This window comes from Notothenia rossii, assembly GCF_949606895.1.
Source record: "Notothenia rossii genome assembly, chromosome: 12".
NCBI classification, from domain to species: Eukaryota; Metazoa; Chordata; class Actinopteri; order Perciformes; family Nototheniidae; genus Notothenia; species Notothenia rossii.
The window spans coordinates 17,838,967-17,858,757 of NC_136911.1; the positions used below are offsets into that span (position 1 = coordinate 17,838,967).

Here is a 19,791-nt window from a genome sequence, read left to right on the forward strand (position 1 = left end):
TCAAACGTTTTCTGTAAGTCTTCACAAGGTTTTCACTGTTGCTGGTATTTCAGCCCATTCCTCCATGCAGATCTCCTCTAGAGCAGAGATGTTTTGGGGCTGTCGCTGGGCAACACAGACTTTCAACTCCCTCCAAAGATTTTCTATGGGGTTGAGATCTGGAGACTGGCTAGGCCACTCCAGGACCTTGAAATGCTTCTTACGAAGCCACTCCTTCGTTGCCCGGGCGGTGTGTTTGGGATCATTGTCATGCTGCAAGACCCAGCCACGTTTCATCTTCAATGCCTTTGCTGATGGAAGGAGCTTGTCACTCAAAATCTCACGATACATGGCCCCATTCATTCTTTCCTTTACACGGATCAGTCGTCCTGGTCCCTTTGCAGAAAGACAGCCCCAAAGCATGATGTTCCCACCCCCATGTTTCACAGTAGGTATGGTGTTCTTTGGATGCAACTCAGCATTCTTTCTCCTCCAAACACGTCTAGTGCAGTTTTTACCAAAAAGTTCTATTTTGGTTTCATCAGACCATATGACATTCTCCCAATCCTCTTCTGGATCATCTAAATGCTCTCTAGCAAACTTCAGACGGGCCTGGACATGTACTGGCTTAAGCAGGGGGACACGTCTGGCACTGCAGGATTTGAGTCCCTGGCGGCGTAGTGTGTTACTGATGGTAGCCTTTGTTACTTTGGTCCCAGCTCTCTGCAGGTCATTGACTAGGTTTTCTGGTGTCCTTTGACAGCTCTTTGGTCTTGGCCATAGTGGAGTTTGGAGTGTGACTGTTTGAGGTTGTGGACAGGTGTCTTTTATACTGATAACGAGTTCAAACAGGTGCCATTAATACAGTTAACAAGTGGAGGACAGAGGAGGCTCTTAAAGAAGAAGTTACAGGTCTGTGAGAGCCAGAAATCTTGTTTGTTTGTAGGTGACCAAATACTTATTTTACAGAGGAATTGACCAATTAATTCATTAAAAATCCTACAATGTGATTTCCTGGATTCTTTCCCCCCATTTTGTCTCTCATAGTTGAGGTATACCTAGGATGAAAATTACAGGCCTCTCTCATCTTTTTAAGTGGGAGAACTTGCACAATTGGTGGCTGACTAAATACTTTTTTGCCCTACTGTATATATATATATATAATTTTAAAAGAGTCACAGTGTAGAATGTCCGTACATTTATTTTAAAAGTACTAGTATGGTATGTCAAAAAGTATCTTGAAAAAAAAGTCCAAGTATAGTATGTAGTTAAGAATTGTATTATTTAGTTTGTCTGCAAAATAGGATTTTTTTTTTTAAATAAAAAAAGTCATAGTATAGTTTGTCTAAAAGATCTTGAAAAAAAGTCATGACATTGTGTGTTGAAATGGTTTTGAATGAACACATCACGTCAAATTGTATCAAGTGCATCAGACAACTCCAATTACTCCATTTGAACCATATTATAAATAAGAAAAGAATGGTCATAGTATATAGCAGGGCTATTTAATAGTGCATTTAGTAATCACAAACTTGCCTTTTAGAGTCACAGTCTTTAAGAAAATACATTTGTTGCAAAGTAATTGACAATCTATCAGTTGTAAAATGTTCCTACATAAAAATGTATCAAAAAAAGTATCTTGGTAGCAGAAAAATAACAAAAATATGTAAGGTTATCAGAAAAAAAAACCTATGTTGTTTAAATGAACAAGTGTTCAAATAAAAAAACAGCCATTAAAAGAAACCCAATTCCTTACAAAGTACTTCATATTCTACCAGTTGTTAAGTGTTGCATTGATGTTAACAAAACTGGATTGTTCCACTGAAATAGCATTAAAATCAAAGTGCCTTGTAAAGAAAATCTATTCAGACAAAGTATTTTTATTTTCTAGTTTTTTTAAGGTTTTGCATAAATAAAAGTGTATCTTACAGTTCCTCTGAGAGAATGACGCACAAATCTGCAGAGTGTCAGTAAAAAAAGTGTTAAAATCACAAACTTGCCTTTTAGAGAAACAGTCTTTAAGAAAATCTATTCAGACCATGTACTTCATTTTCTAGTTTTAAGGTTTTGCATACCTCAAAGTGTATCTAAAAGAATCTTGGTGAGAGAGAAAAGCCAACATCTGCCTAGTGTCAGTAAATAAGTGTTACAATCACAAACTTGCCTTTTACAGTCACAGTCTTTAAGAAAATAAATGTGTTACAAAGTGATTGACATTCTACCAGTTGTAAAGTTTTACAAACTGTATCTAAAAGGAGGGAGGTGTGTGTGTGTGTGTGTGTGTGTGTGTGTGTGTGTGTGTGTGTGTGTGTGTGTGTGTGTGTGTGTGTGTGTGTGTGTGTGTGTGTGTGTGTGTGTGTGTGTGTGTGTGTGTGTGTGTGTGTGTGTGTGTGTGTGTGTGTGTGTGTGATGGCTGACCGTGGGTGTTTTGGCTTTGGTGTCTTCAGGCAGTCCAGCGATGCTCCTGCGGTTGGAGGAACTTCTGTGCGGTCTGTGGTTGTTTGGGGAAGCTAGTCGATGAGACACAAAAGACACTAACGCATCACAAACCATGCGTGTGTGTGTGTGTGTGTGTGTGTGTGTGTGTGTGTGTGTGTGTGTGTGTGTGTGTGTGTGTGTGTGTGTGTGTGTGTGTGAGGGTGTGTGTGAGAGAGAGAGAGGGTGGGAGGGATAGCAAGCAGGGGTGGAGGAAGGAAAAAAGAAAGGGGGAGATATGATTTTTATATATATATATATATTTTTTTAAATAAACTAGCCAAGATGAACCTTTTAATCCCCTATTAACACTCCAGGGCTCATCTATGCTTACCTACCTCTACAACTTTAAAAATATCTACTTAAATGTCATATGATCTGATATTACCGTAAAAGAGTCGCTATGTCATATTATTAAAGAACACAATCTTATAGCAGGCCATCTTATAGCAGGCTATACTATTTGGTTTGATCATTGACTGATCATGAACTAGTAAGATATTAACGGGGTTCACATACATTGTTTAACTGGATTGTCTTACTTAAATCAAAAACTGTCAATAAGAGTCACATTCTTAAATTACATCTATTTTGACAAAGTATTTCATTTTTCTAGTTTGAACTTTTTGCATACATAAACGTATATCTTACATTTCCTTTGTGAGAGAATTACGCACACATCTGTCATCTCAAAACATTCTATTGCAGTATTTTATCTATGTTTTATATATATATATATATATATATATATATATATATATGTTGCACTGTTGGAGGAGCCTGTGACCTGCGTTTTTCATTGACATATCTACACTGTAGCTAATGGGCAGATTACAATAAAGCCTTGAAACTTGAAATTATCAAAACTGCATTGTCTCACTTAAACAGCCCTAAAAATCACAAGTAAGGGCGGCCTCATGAGCTCCGTGATGTCCCACTAAAATGGCACTTAGTCTATTCACATCATCCAGGGAAACACACCAGTAAATACACTTCTCTTTATCCGCTCCAAGAGCCTTGAAGGGCGGACTCCTGAGCTCCGTAATGTCCCACTAACATGGCACTTAGACTATTTTCATCATCCAGGGAAACACAACTTCAAAGGGGCTTCCTTATAGTTAAAAAAGTAATTAAACAATAAAATGTCATATGATCTGATATTACCGTAAAATAGTCGCTATGTCATATTATTAAAGAACACTATCTTATAGCAGGCTATCTTATAGAAGGCTATACTATTTGGTTGATCATTGACCGTTCGTGACCTAGTAAGATATTAACAGGGTTCACATGAAAGGGCTGATCAAGTCTTACATGTTGATATCAAGTCTTATCATCCCCTGTTGCGCCATATCTTTATCAGGGCTATAGCTGGTTTATCATTGACCGATCATGACCTAGTAAGATATGAACAGGGTCACATCAAAGGGCTTATCTGCCGCTATGGGGCAACATTTGCACAAACAAGTCATAAAAGATAAGGGGGGTTCAAAGGTGACCTAGTAAGATATTAACAGGATTCACATCAAAGGGGCTTATCTGCCGCTATGGGGCAACATTTGCACAAACAAGTCATAAAAGATAAGGGGGGTTCAAAGGTGACCTAGTAAGATATTAACAGGATTCACATCAAAGGGGCTTATCTGCCGCTACAGGGCAATGTTCGCACAAACAAGTCATAAAAGATAAGGGGGTCAAAGGCCAGAATAGATAAGAGGGTCAAAGGTCTGATTTCAGAATGACAGGTGACACTTCAAAGGGATTTTTGCCGGTTTTTGGGAGCGGGACTTCCGGTTTGGGAGGCGGGACTTCCGGTTTAAGGGTCATAAATCATTCCTTATCAGGGTCACAAATCAAAATCGGTTGTTTTTACTTTTAAAACAAGAAAACTATATCATTCACTTTATGTTATTTTTAGGTTTGTTTTGACAGTATTTGATATTCCTCTAATGTCACATGCAATAATACAACGATAAAGCAGTTTAGAAACAGACAAAATGAAAAATATAACAACAAACAATTTAAAACCATATAAAGTTATACAACACTGAGCAAAAAAGCTACTTATGAGAAAAAGTTAGATACATATAGAATAACTAATAAATAAAAGGTTAGGCTCTGTATATAGATAAATAGGTTTGAGAAGTAAAGTAACAACAAATATGAATGATATATTATATTCAAGTAATTATATGATTGATTTATAATTCAGGCTACAAATCCCTATGGAAATAGTAGGAAATTAACTTGAATGTAATAATAATAATAATAATAATATATTACATTTGTATAGCGCTTCTTACATGGTGAACAAACAAACAAACAAAAGGGGCAAATAATAAAGTAACATTTAGATCAGAAGCTCGGCTCTTTGTTTTGTAACTATATCTGACCTCCCCCCTGTTTCCCATACAGTCATTCTCTCTCCCCCCCCTCTGTTTTCTATTTTCTCTCCCCTGTGTTCCTTCAGCTGCTGCCTGTCCGTCACTCTGCAGGCTGGGTTTCGGGGGTAAAATCTCTGCGAGCTTCTTCTCTGCAGCAGTCGGCCATGAAGCTCCAGCCTGCCGCCCTGATCTCCGTCTTCCTCCTCGCTCTGCTCTCAGCTGGTGAGTTTGATATTTCACCCACACATTTTTTATAGTAAAACTGCTTTTATCCAAAGTTTGAGTGAGCTAAAGTTTCATTGATGTGAGTTTTTGAAGGTCCATACTGACTATCGTAGTATTAAAGCAGCATATACGCATTCGAAAATATTTATTTGATTTAATTTCTATGCGAAACCATCATTTTCTTCGATCCCCCCCCCCCCCTAATTATTTGCTCAATGGTTAGAAAAAGTTGAAATGTTTTAAAAAATACAATTTTAATTGTTTCCCCCTTTATTAAATGCTTTCAAGGTAAGAAAACACTGCTTTATACATTGTAACGCAGGAGAAACTAACTCTCCTCTAAAATGTTGTGATTTCAGCTCTTTTCAGGGAAATGATAAACACTTAAGGAGTCATTAGTTGATTAAATAAGTCGATCAACAAAATGAATCGTCAACACATCTGAAAATTGAGTATTTGATTTAAGTCATTTTTAAAAAGAAAAAATGCCAGTAATTCACTTGTTTTAGCATCTCAACGGTAGATATTTGATAGTTTTCTTAGACTGTCTTTATAATTGAGTTAAACATCTTTCAAGTAAAAAAAGTCTCTTGTAAATGTATGAGTTTGAAATACACCATTTATATCTGAAAGAATGTTTTATATTTTAACCCTAGAGCCTTTTTTTCAATGACTTTATAATCTCAGAGAAGATATACCAGTTCGATCTCTTTTGAGTTTTATTATGTAAATGTAGCTTAAGGAACCTTTAAAATGCATTTTAAAAAAACGATATTATATAGATTTATTCATCATCCGATTGACCAACATTTTCAATAATCATTTATTTTCAGAGACAGGTAAAAATAAAGGCAAGACTTGATGTTGATACAGCATGTATTGAAGCTGTGAGGATCCTTTATGTTATCAAATCAGTGGAGGACCCTGACTGGGCTTTCATTTCATAATATTCAATATATATATATATATATATATATATATATATATATATATATATATTTGAGAATAAAAACAATCATGGCCGCGTAAAGAGGGGAAGTGTCTGCCAGCTCTTACAGTGTGTACACTCGGTGGTGTTACAGCAGCAGTGTAGTATTCTGAACACAGAGCAGCTGCCACCACGAAATATGACCGGCGTGAAAGTATTCACACACGACCCTGTTTGTTTTCTAGAGGTGGAATGTAAGTACATTTACTGTAATCAAGAACACATTCAATGTCCTTTGAATATTTCCCTTTTACACAGCGTTATACTTCTGCTCCTTTACTTCTTGTTCTTGTTCTTCTTAAGCTAAATATAGTTTACAAAAAGATCAGCTGGAAAATGCACTGTCACAAAGCTGAAAACAGGGCTGTTTTTCTGAGACACTTTGTAAAGATAAGTGTTTTTCCTAGCACAAAGCCACAAACATATTTACAGAATATGATGCATTTAACAGTTCATAAAGGATTTAGATTTGTAAAATGCTAAGAAGCATGTGAATAAAGTCTGAAGATTTATGAACACATTTCTGAATAATTATCTTCAAAAGTTCATTGAAAAATGTCAGAGAATTGAATACAAAATGGAACCTAAAGGACCTGAAGATTAAACTAGGCCACAGTATATGAATGAGTGAAAAACAAATAAATGAAGCCTATACATATTGATGCAGCATTGATATTAATCCAATAACATTATATGTATTTTTCTTTTAATACAAAATCTATATTTTCCTAAACTACATTTTGCTGCTAATATCGCATGCTCCTAAAGATGAGGGTGGATTTCTTTGGATTCATGACTCTAGTAGTTACTGGTGTTTTTCTGACTTTAATGTGAATTGTGTGTGTGTGTGTGTGTGTGTGTGTGTGTGTGTGTGTGTGTGTGTGTGTGTGTGTGTGTGTCAGAGTGCTGGTGCAGGAACGAGGAGGAGCGTCTGATCAACTTCCTGATTACAGAGCAAGGATACAACAAAGAGCTGCGACCCGTAAAGAGGCAGCAGGATGTCGTCGATGTTTACCTCGCCCTCACACTCTCCAACCTCATTTCTCTGGTACACACTGTGTGTGTGCGTGTGTGTGTGTGTGTGTGTGTGTGTGTATTTGGTGCTAGTCACATGCTGGATTTGAGCGTGCATTATAGGTTTATTTAACACAAACAATAAAGGCATAATCTCAATAGACACTCAAATCCCACATAAGGATTTGGAACTGGAGCTGCCAATGAATTATCAATAGACAGAATACATATTTGACATCTAGTATTTTTATAATCGATTAATCGTAAATTCCATGCAAAATTGCTTGAAAATAGTGTTTTCATCCTCTAGTGTGAATATTTCAAGATTTTCTTTGTTTTCATATCATATTAAAGTGAATATATTTGGGTCGCTTTTAAAAAATAATTATTTTAAAGACAAAACTTTGAGTTGGGGATTGCACGCATTTCTTATCCAAAACGTAATTCATATTATCAAATATAGTTACTATGAAGCCTATTGGAAAAAATATATTTTGTTTTTGATGTTCCAGTTTATCGTTAACAGAGTAGAAGTTTGAAAAATGTCACAGAAGAAAAGTTTGTTCTGTTCTAATATTATAAAATGTTTCTATTTGTAGAAAGAGGTGGACGAGACTCTGCTGACAAACGTATGGATAGATCATGTAAGAAATGATATTCTGTCACTTTATGTTGAATCCCTGCGTCTCTGTCTCTACTTTATCTGATGTTCTCATTCATAACACTCCGTTCGATGTCTCACTATGGGATGCGCCTCGACGCGTATGCAAACAGAAGCATCAATCTCATTACGCCAGGGAATCCACCCCCTATAAGTAGCTTGCGCTAAGACGCAGCGTCATTCAAACACCTCTTCTCGCTTCAGAGCACATCTCGAATTATCAGTAGCCGGGCTAGCTTAACAGTCCACAGACTGAACCCAAAGCTAACATTCGGTCGACGGGCCCTTAACGGTTACTTTTTTGCTTTGCAAGAAGACTGAACAATATTAACACACCAGTTAATATTGTAATCTGCCTCGCCGTTTCTTTCTTTCGAAATTACGGTAAGGTTTGATTTTTTCTTCAAGCTAGTAACATACCTGTTGCTAGCTTTTCTTCCCTCCACACCGACACCACGGTAGAGAGGACGTTCTCTTTTCTCTCTCACACCAGAGGAGACGGAGATAAAAACAAAAGGTATTAACACACCAGTTAATATTCTTTAAAGAATAAAATCTACGCCGTCGCTTTTTCCTTTCAGATTAACGACAAGGTCGGATTTTTTTCTCGGTAACGTACCTGTTACTAGCGTGTCCACTCCACGCCGACACCCCGGCGAACAAAGATGGACCCTTCTCTCTCTCACACCAGAGGAGTCAGGGACTCGGAGACTCGGCTATGCGGCTGCGGGTTTAAGATCTCAGGCACAGACTCACACCAGGTCTGCTCGTTCTGCCTCGGGCTGGAACACGCCCAGGAGGTTATCGATAACCCCGGATCGTGCGGGCATTGTGCCCGCTTCACCATTAAGAGCCTCCGCCGACGGCTAGCACGCCAAGCTAGCTTGTCGGGACAGGACCCCTTCATGTCCGCTGATTCGCCGGCCGGCAATCAAGACATGGTGGCGTCCGCCGCAGAGATTGATCCCCGCGCTGTGTCAGGCTGGGGCTCAATAACAGCGGCAGCCGCTGAACCGGAGCCCCGCGCCGTGTCAGGCTGGGGTCCGGTGGCGGCAAGAGCCGCGAGAGCGGAGCCCCGTGCTGTGTCAAGCTGGGGCTCCCAACTGGACCTCACCATGGTTCCACCCGCGGAGGATGTCCTGGAGTTGGACTATATGGAGGAAGAAGAGGATGCCTCTGAGTTCCTCCTGTCCGACTCGGATGAGCACGAGGATGACATCTTCGTTTCATCGGCTCAGGCTGCAAAGCCGGGAGCGATGTCCGCTCTCCCGGGCGAAAGCACACCAGCTTCGCCCTGCCTAAGTATGGACTTGCAGGCCGTGTGTCAACGCGCTGCGTCCAGGCTGGACATCCCATGGCCTGAAGTGGCCAAGGAGACCTCCAGATGTCGGTACGAGGGGAAGCAATTGCCCCAAGCAGCGAGGACGAAGAGGCAGCTCCTTCCAGTCTTTCCGGAGATGCTGGACGAGGTGTCGGTCTCGTAGAGAGACCGTCCTTTCAGCAACAAGGCCCCAATCCAGGGTGCCTCCTTCCTGGACTGTGACGGTGTGGAGAGGCTCGGCCTGCTTCGCATGTCGCCCATGGAACCGCTGGTGGCAGCCCACCTCCAACCGAGGCTGGCTTCGACACCGAGCAGGAACCCCACGCTACCGGTGAAGGCAGACCGTTTTCAGTCAGCGATGACCGAACGGGCATATAAAGCCGCAGCTTTGTCCGCCAGGGCACTCAACGTCTCCTCGCTGCTGATCGCCTACCAGGCAGAGCTCTGCGAAGACTTGTCGAGCAAACCTGAGCCTGCCGTGTGGGACGAGATCGCAGCGATCACGGACATTTGCCTCTGTGTGCAGCGCTGTGCAGTCCAAGCCACGGGCAAAGCACTGAGAATTATGGTGGTACAGGAGAGAGCCAGGTGGCTCAACCTGACGAACCTTCCAGACCGTGAAAAAGAGGATGTTCTGGACATGCCTATTGTTCCCGAGGGCATATTTAGCTCCGCTCTAGCTTTGATGCAGCTGAGATGCGAATCAAAAAAGAAGGAAGACGAGGCTCTCCAGCTCTTTCTCCCCCGAAGGGTCCAGCCGCCACCTTCAACGGTCCCGCGGCAGGCCTTCACTAAAGCTGCCTCACATCCTGCCCGGTTCAAGATACCGAAGCAGCAGAGACCACAGCCCGTCCCGGGTCCCCAGCCCAGGCACGAGGCGAGGATGAGCTGGCCAAGAAGATCTCCGGTCCCGGCAGCTGCCGCTCAGGCACAGCCGACCCAGGTTTTCAGCCACCAGGCGAGGAAGAAGAAGCGGGCGGCCTGACAGCCTCCTCTCCTCGACGAGAGAGCTGGAAGTTCCCTGTTCCCCAGCTCCAGAACACGTTCCAGTGTTAGATGCTCATGTGTTTTCGGGGTACCATCATGCCCCCATCTTCCCGCCGCCTCGAGTGATGCCAGAACGTCATCCTCAAGTTCGCGCCATAAGGGAAATGGACTTAACATCAAAGACAGCAAGTTCCGCTGCCTGTTTAAGTCACACAAACACATGTCATCATTATTGTTTCCTAATAAATCATTTTCCACTGTCGTTTCCAGGCTTGAAGCCAAGGGCGCAGTCAATAAAAATGAAAAGAAAAACAATAAAAACAATAAACAGTCTGTCGTCTACCCCTCTTTTGAGAGCGGCTACGGCCTCTCTCAAAAGGCGGACATTAGACGGGATTGTGAAGGCACCACCGCCACGTGCATGCGCAGTGTCGGCCGGGGTTGTCAACCTGGGGTACTACCGTGTTCAGACACTAGAGGGCCCCATAACACAACAAATAAAGACACAGAGGGCAGACGACAGAGATGTGACATCTCCGCTCGCTTTGAGAAGCGAAAAGTGGAAGATGCTCACAGATTCTGCTTGGGTTTTCAAGACAGTAACACGGGGCTACAGGCTCCAATTCGCTGTCACCCCCCCTCGCTTCTCGGGCATTCTGTATTCACAAGCCCGGGGAGAGTCGGCCCATATTCTGGAGCAAGACATTTTCTCGCTACTAGAAAAGAAGGCTATATCGATAATACCCGCCGAACAGAGTCAGAGCGGCTTTTATTCCAGGTATTTCCTCGTTCCCAAACGGGGAGGGAACGGAATTCGGCCAATACTAGATTTGAGAGCTCTGAACAAATATCTAAAAAGATACAAATTCAGAATGCTCACTCACACATCTCTGTTGCGTCTCGTGCGCCAAAACGACTGGTTTACATCAGTCGACCTGAAAGATGCGTATTTCCACATCCCAGTATATTACTGGGTGTCTGTTACGAGTACAGAGTCCTTCCCTTCGGTCTGTCTCTCAGCCCGCGAGTGTTTGTACGGAAGCCGCGATAGCCCCGTTAAGACAACAGGGTATTCGTTTGGCAACTTATCTGGACGACTTGCTGCTTCTCCCACAGTCGGAGCAAGAGGCTATTACGCAGACGAATGTCCTCGTAAAACACCTGCTCGATCTGGGTTTTGTAATAAACACAGAAAAGAGCATGTTGTCCCCAGCCCAGACTGTACTCTTCCTGGGCCTACACCTGAATTCGGTGCCCTTTACAGCCCGCCTGTCAGCAGAAAGAGTGAAAGCCTTAAGAGCTTGCCTCGCTCATTTCCGGCTACGCAAATATGTTCTCTTCAGATCATGTCTGCGGTTACTGGGGCTCATGGCGTCAGCCATCCTGGTGGTATGACTGGGAAGCTTACACATGAGGGAGTTTCAGCGCTGGGTAGCTGCCCTCAGACTGGACCCCGCGCGTCATGGCGGGCGGAGAGTGATGGTCACTATGAAATGCGTAATGGCACTGCGCCACTGGCTGCACCCGACATTTCTAGTACGGGGCGTGCCTATGGGTGCTGATTCCCTGACGTAGACGTCAAGATCACCAGCCAATCAGGATTGGCGTAATGAGATTGATGCTTCTGTTTGCATACGCGTTGAGGCGCATCCCATAGTGAGACATCTCACTTCATGTTACTCTGAGAACTGGGGTTACGTAAGTAACCTATAGTTTTTTGGTCTGATAACTAAGGATGTGTGTGTGCTGACAGACGTGGATTGACTTCCGCCTTGCATGGAATGAGACAGAGTTTGACGGCATCGGGGAGCTGCGTCTGCCTTCCAAAATGTTGTGGCTGCCGGAGATCGTACTGGAAAACAAGTGAGATTTTTCCCTTTTTTTTTTATATAAATGAAAAAATCACAAATTTTAAAAGAATAAAAATAAAAATATTCAATGAGATTATGAGGTAATTAATTTGTGAGAGAAAAGTTGTTATTTCTAGTGTTAAAGTGGCACACTAGAACAAAACTATTCTCTAGGATGAAAGTGGTACATTTCCTAGAAAAACTGGATTTTCTGACATTATGAAATCATGGATCTGTCTCTAATTAGTGGTTTGGTTTCTTAAATTTGTTTTGTGCAAATTATGACTTTATTCATTAACAATTTATTTTCATTTTCATAAATGTACCCTTTTGTAGGTTGCAAAGTCTGGTTTTGTCTTGAAAATGGGCTGAATGTCACATTTTAGATGCGCTTCTAAAAGAGAGCCCACATGCTATGGTTTTGACAGAGCTTTAATGAGACATAACCATTTGACTCATACATGCTTTCGAACATATCAAATGAGTTGCCGTTGACTTGTACACATTTTTATTTAGTTTCTCAGGACTTAAAGAGCTTCCTGTCTATGTAAACTCCACAATATGACTGAAACCTCCAGAATAGCTACTTAATGGACATTGAGTTTAAATTGGTAAACTACAAATTGTTCAATTTCCATACATTACATTCAGCCAACCTCGTTTTGATTTTTCTTTCTCCTCCAGTAACGACGCCCAGTTCGAGGTGGCGTACTACAGTAACGTGGTGGTGTATTCCAATGGTCTCTGCTACTGGTTACCGCCCGCCATCTTCCGCTCCTCCTGCTCCATCAACGTCAACTACTTCCCCTTCGACTGGCAGAACTGCACGCTCAAATTTGTGTAAGACGCCTAAACCACACAGTGTCACGGTAACAGCTTTACAGGAATCCTGGTATATCGAGACAAATGTCGCTTTTGCAAGTTTAATCTGCATTTGTTAAGGAAATAATTAAGGAAAAACTGCTAGGTTTGCATGTTTAAGATCAGGTTATCTGATTTTCAGAGTATTGTCTAGAGAACAGGTACAAGCGGCCGAGATGGGTTTTCTCCGCAGGGTGGCTGGTGTCTCCCTTAGGGATAAGGTGAGAAGTTCGGTCATCCGGGAGGGACTCGGAGTTGAACCGCTCCTCCTTCACGTCGAAAGGAGCCAGTTGAGGTGGTTCGGGCACCTAGTTAGGATGCCACCTGGGCGCCTCCCTAGGGAGGTGTTCCAGGCACGTCCAGCTGGGAAGAGACCAAGGGGTAGACCTAGGACCAGGTGGAGGGATTATATCTCTTCTCTGGCCTGGGAGCGCCTTGTGATCCCCCAGTCAGAGCTGGTTGATGTGGCCAGGGAAAATAAAGTTTGGGGCTCTCTGCTGGAACTGCTACCTCCGCGACCCGACTACGGATAAGCGGGAGAAGATGGATGGATGGATGTCTAGACTAGACAATAAGTTTTGAACTTTCTAAATAAGTGAACATCAGGATTTATCTCATTGTTTGATTCTAAAGGTGCACACATTCACCAAACTAATCTCAGAAAGCTCAGCCTCTAAACCTCAAATCATAATCTTACACCAAGATACTGAGGATCTCTTACCTAATATATTTAAACCAAGAAATCACAAATATTAACATGTTGACCAGACATTTGTGCATCGAAAATGCTTTGTGTCTTTCTTTTAGTCGATAAATCGAATACATGTTTTCTTTAGGCTATTGCTTATCACATTGTATCTTACACTGTCATTACCCATGTTGCTTTGCAGCTCTCTGACCTACAATGCCAAAGAGATCAAGATGAATCTTAAGGAAGAGTGGTCTGAAGACGGAAACACTGTCTTGTGGTTTGTGGAGTGGATCATCATCGACCCTGCCAGCTTTACAGGTGAGTGTCCTCCACATCTGTCTCTCATCATTTAATAAATAATAAACCAGCGAGAGATTTCACTTAAATATCTTTTGTATATTTTATTCGTAAGTATATCTGATGTTTTTTTGTTTGGTTTGCACTGTGGTAAAAGATAAATAAATAGCGATAATAGTGGTTAGAATAATAAAAGAAACAAATATTTAAAAAAAAACACAACTTGTTATTGAACAACTGAAAATTATGAAATAGCACAATATCCTCTCTTTTTCAATTAATTTTAATGTTGTTAATTATGTGCAAGAGATCCTGAAAATATGTTTGGTATCTACTGATGTAAATGATATTAAAAAAAAAAAAAAACGTTTTTGTTCACAAAGTCCCCCTCAGGTATTAAAAATATCCCATTTCCAGTCTCTACCATGTGAACCTTATTCAATGTCTGCTTCACCTCCTCTATGCTTTTTGCTGTTATTGGACAGAGAACGGCGAGTGGGAGATTAGGCACCGCCCGGCCAAGAAAAACACGTACGAGCACATCCCCATGGAGAGCAACAAGCACCAGGACATCACCTTCTACCTGATCATCAAACGCAAGCCGCTATTCTACATCGTCAACATCATCATCCCCTGCGTGCTCATCTCCTTCCTCGCATCCCTGGTCTACTACCTGCCGGCTGACAGTCAGTCGCATTATAATACGTATCAATGAATCAAAGTCACTGTTGAATTCAAACATTTGATCAGAACATGCATACAACATGCTTTTTTTTTCACTTGGCAGCAAGTTTTATATTGAGATACATATTCTTCTTTTTTGTTATTTCTAGGTTCTGATCTTTTAAGAATGTAGAAATCTATTTTGTTTATTAATTAATTCAAATGCTGTAATGTACATTTGTATTGATTGATGAATTAACATCATCATCATCATCCCCTGGCTTCACTCTTATACCTTCCTCTTGACATTCAGTAATAACAATAATAATACATCTAATTATGCAGAGCTTTTATAAGCAGTCAACCCCCACAATAAAATAACATTTCATATTGGCATAGGTTCAACAGTAAGTGCACATTCACTGCTTTGAAATTGCTTTTTTTCTCACCTCCTGCAAGAAGTTCTAGTTTTATATGGAAATTATTGGATTCTGAGGAACCTATTTACATTTGTTGTTATTTCACTGAACTGTGTGTGTGTGTGTGTGTGTGTGTGTGTGTGTGTGTGTGTGTGTGTGTGTGTGTGTGTGTGTGTGTGTGTGTGTGTGTGTGTGTGTGTGTGTGTGTGTGTGTGTGTGTGTGTGTGTGTGTGTGTGTGTGTGTGTGTGTGTGTGTGTGTGTGTGTGTGTGTGTGTGTAGGTGGTGAGAAGATGACCTTGTCTATCTCCGTGCTGCTGGCTCAGTCTGTCTTCCTGCTGCTGATCTCTCAGAGGCTGCCAGAGACTTCTATGTCTGTTCCACTTATTGTCAAGTAAGCAACACTCACTTGGTTTTTTCCTTTTTTGAAATTATCTTCATTTTATTTTAATACAATTTCAACAATGTAGTTCCTGCAACAAAAATACATTCTGAGTTTTCACATCTATTTGTGATTTTAAATGTCAGAAATTCGATTTCTAAGCATTGTCTAGTCTCAGAACAGGTCCATGTGTTTCTTATTGCATATGTATGAGTTTAAACTAAAGATTCAAGTTTTTCTTTTGCAAACTTGTGACTTTAACCGTGAGTTTTTTCCTCCACTACCTAGTTTACGATAATTATTTGTAACCCAAACTGCCCCTCATACTTGTTTATCTGTGTGTGTGTGTCAGATACTTGATGTTCATCATGGTGTTGGTGACGGTGGTGGTGTTGAACTGTGTGGTCGTCCTCAACCTGCACTTCAGGACCCCGAGCACACACGTCATGTCTGATTGGACCAAGAAGGTAACACACACACACACACACACACACACACACACACACACACACACACACACACACACACACACACACACACACACACACACACACACACACACACACACACACACACACACACACACACACACACACACATGCGCGCACACTCAATTGTGTGGACTAAATAGTGATGCAGTAATTATGTATTTTTCAGCATCACCCTGGTTCTCCCGACAAAAGGCACTGAATCTTTATATTTCATTTTGGATTATTGTAGAAAATGGCAAGCCTATGTTTATGATACTTACTTGTTTTGTTCAGCACGATAAACTCCAAATATGAAAAAGCTAACTTGATAGCAACCAGCGCTTTTAAATTTACCAGCTTGGTTTTTACTGACTTACTTTTTTGTTGAACAAAACATTAAAATCTCAACAGCTTGTGTTAACCACAGAACTTATTTCAGTCTTCTAAACCAAAATGCTAAAAACCTATTGAATTTCAGATGTGGAAACAGGAAGTGCTAAAATGCTAACTCCTTCCCGGGTTTAGGACTCATTCCTGCACCCCTCTACAGTATGCACATTACCTTGGCTTTAAAATGTTGCTTGTTTTTCCTGCAGATGTTCCTCGAGCGACTGCCTCGCATCCTTCGCATGTCCCACCAGACGCCGGCGGAGCCATACTGGGATGGAGCGTTGCCACGGCGAACCAGCTCTGTGGGCTACATCGCCTCGGCGGAGGAGTACTACAGTGTGAAGTCTCGCAGCGAGCTGATGTTCGAGAAACAGTCAGTGAGGCACGGACTGATAACCCGCGCCACACACTCATCAGGTACCGACAAAAGTGTCAATGAATTTCAACAGTGGAATATTTTCTTCATTTATTTTTCAACAGTTGAAAACACAATTGTTGTACAGAATTGAGATATTTAAAGAGGGAGCTCCGATCAATGTCTTGATCAGGATGCTTCTTAAGAATTGAGAATAAAAAAGAGCAAAAATGTTTTTTTTTCATGTATTATACAGACACATTTACAAGCTTAAAACACCTGACACTAACCCAATGCCTAAAACTATTCTAACACTAACTACATTCGTTTCATCAGTCTTAAACATTGTTTAAAACCAGGTAAAATATAGTAAACAGATATCAAATGGAACAGATGAAACTAAAAATGTATTTCAACTTGTTTAGACATGTAGTGTATTTAAGCTCTGACATATCTTAATAACAACTGCCACCTTAAGCTGTTTTAAAAGACTGAAATACATATATTGTGAAGCGTTATAATGTGTGCAATATGTACTCTCTAAGTTCCCCCCCCCGGTTAACCAAAGTATGCTACGTCCTCACCCGTTTATGAATCCCTGTGTGTGTGTGTGTGTGTGTGTGTGTGTGTGTGTGTGTGTGTGTGTGTGTGTGTGTGTGTGTGTGTGTGTGTGTGTGTGTGTGTGTGTGTGTGTGTGTGTGTGTGTGTGTGTGTGTGTGTGTGTGTGTGTGTGTGTGTGTGTGTGTGTGTGTGTGTGTGTGTGTGTGTGTGTGTGTGTGTGTGTGTGTGTGTGTGTAGTTGTGAAGCCTCAGGCTGATGACGGGGTGACGGATCAGCTGTATACGGAGATCAAGCCGGCGGTGGACGGAGCGAACTACATCATCAAACAAATGAGGAACAAGAACGACTTCAACGAGGTGAGACGGTGGGGACGGAAAAACTCCTCTCTCTTTCTGCCCTGTTCTCTCCATCCCGCTGCCCCCCCTCGCTCATACTCCCTCTTTCTTGCTCCGTCTCCTTCTGACCCTCCCTCCGCCTGTTTTTATCTCTCCCTCTTTTCTTTTTCTCTGTCTCCTAGCCCCCTCTTTCCTTTTCTCTCCATCTCTCTCCCTTTCCTCAGTTACTCTCCAACTTTCTTTTGTTCCGTTCCCTCCCTCCTTCTCTCCATTTCTCCCACTCTCTCTTTTTCCCCTACTCTCTCCCCTTTTCTTTTCTCAGACTCCCTCTGTCTTCTGCACCCCCACGTACCTTCCTCCCTCTCCCCTCTCTCTCTACCTTCTTCTGTCTCTCTCTTGGGCTCCCAGCTCTCCTTTAGGCTATATATAAATCCAGCTTGTGATTTTCTCTCTTTATCTTGCCCCCCCCCATCTCTCTCTACTTGTATGTAGAACCAGCACCTGACGCTCCCTATCTCCCTCTCTCTCTCCACTTGTATATGAACCCACCCCCTGACTCTCCCCCTTCTCCCCTCAGGAGAAGGATAACTGGAGCGGTGTCGCCCGAACGGTGGACCGTCTGTGTCTCTTCTTGGTTACCCCGGTGATGACCATCGGCACCGTCATCATCTTCCTCATGGGTGTCTACAACATCCCACCCCCCCTGCCCTTCCAGGGCGACCCCTACGACTATAGCGAAATAAACCCTCGCCTGCCTTAATAGCTGTGTGACTTAAATATGGAGTGAATAACTTAATTAGTATATTACTATTTCAATAATTTTGTTTGTGTGATTTGAATAAAAATGTTCACTAAAATCCTTTAATATTATTTTTGTGTTTGTTAAATGTTAAGAGGCCCTCAGACGCTGTGTCTTGGGGGCTTAACTGGTTAATGAAGTATGGCATGTTTTATAATCCGGTTTAAAATGTGGTTTTACAGTTTCAAGAGAAAATAAGAGATTAGTATTTTTCAGCCATAATGTAGGAAAAGATGGAGGCTACATCATGTCATAAGAAGATCTAATAACCCTTATACACCCGGTGAATAGGGTAAAAAAGATAACTAATAGATATCAGCGTGAAACTTCCTACCTGGTTACTAACATAACATGTTCTCATTAATTTGTGCTAATATGCATACATTACTGTAACAGAAATGTGAACATTGGATAAATTCAGGTTCAAAATTCTTGTTTTATTTTGTTGACACATTATAGTCAAAGGCTTTTACAGAGTGGGATTCTGGATTTTCCTTCATATCACTCCATAACACTCCATAAATGTTAAATGTATTGTTTCTTATTTTTTAAATAGTTGCCATATTTGAGGTTTGAACCCATCACACAAAACATTACCTTTACCAATAAATTCAACGGAGACAAGAGGGAATAATTCCAAGCAAATATTGAAGTTGAAACCAAAAAAACCAATAATGAAACTTCACAGGCAGTACCACAGTTTAACACTTCAACAAACCACCCAAATAAATACATATCTCATGGAGGTTGGAATGTTAACAAAAAAAGCATAAACAAATTTATCCCCATCGCTAACAGCGAGAAGCTAATTGAAACATCACAATCCAGGGCCTTTTATGTCATTATAAATCCCTTTTTTAGCTGCTAAACTGTATCACAATGCCTTCATATCAATGTATTAGCACCATAGTTAACTACTTCCTGCATATATTAAAAATGTGTCTGATAACTTTAACACCTTCTTATATGATTTGTGTTTTTTACAGACCAGACATACTTCTATTGTAGTCCGACATCCTCTGTGAGTCTATTTTTATAACTTCTTCATCACCGTTTAGTCTGAGAACATAAGTAAAAGTAACTTGCTCTACTTCATAACCCGTAGTCCTTCAAGAAAAGCATATTGTAGTGCAGAGCTTTGAAAACATATTGGATTGAAACTGGAGGACAAACAGGTGGTGTTCACAAAACCAGAGCACATCCAAGTTCATCCTTTGTGTAGAAGATCATCGTCTTGAGCTGTTTTAGTTTTTACTGCTCATTTTCGTTTTCATTCATCTGCGCCAGTTCGTGTGGTTCTGCTGCTTCTCTAGGTTCTTCGCTGCTCCGGAAACATACTGAAAAACAGATATCGTATTTAGAAAAAGTAAATAGCCTTTATTTTTGTGAATTCAAGTCAAATTGCTGCAATTGATAACAATAGTGATATTCATTATCATTTGTTTTGTTTGTCTCTCTTCATGTATAGAGGTATTTACCCATGAACATTTAACTCCAAGGAAATGGGTTTTGAAGACTAAACTAAATAGCTGATTTATACAACTATTCTTTATCAAAATTAAAAGGATAAAACCGAATGCAGAATGTGATTTCACCTTTTTTATTTTCACAGTAGAACAGCATACCAACAGCAACAGCTACAGCAATGGGTATAATCAGCAAGCTTATGCATTTTAGATTGGATAC

The 19,791-nt window shown here is 41.2% G+C and overlaps 1 protein-coding gene across 1 annotated transcript; it reads left to right on the forward strand.

Annotated features, from left to right (window-relative positions):
• The first annotated feature begins 4,940 nt into the window (after nucleotides 1–4,940).
• chrnd (cholinergic receptor, nicotinic, delta (muscle)) lies at nucleotides 4,941–18,176 on the forward strand. The gene is made up of 12 exons (XM_079662181.1): nucleotides 4,941–5,060; nucleotides 6,954–7,099; nucleotides 7,665–7,709; nucleotides 11,788–11,897; nucleotides 12,569–12,724; nucleotides 13,636–13,754; nucleotides 14,219–14,419; nucleotides 15,096–15,207; nucleotides 15,548–15,662; nucleotides 16,262–16,472; nucleotides 17,209–17,327; nucleotides 17,884–18,176. Exons 1-12 carry the CDS (start codon nucleotides 5,003–5,005, stop codon nucleotides 18,064–18,066), a joined length of 1,575 nt encoding a protein of 524 aa, XP_079518307.1. The 5' UTR covers nucleotides 4,941–5,002; the 3' UTR covers nucleotides 18,067–18,176.
• The last annotated feature ends 1,615 nt before the right edge of the window (nucleotides 18,177–19,791 follow it).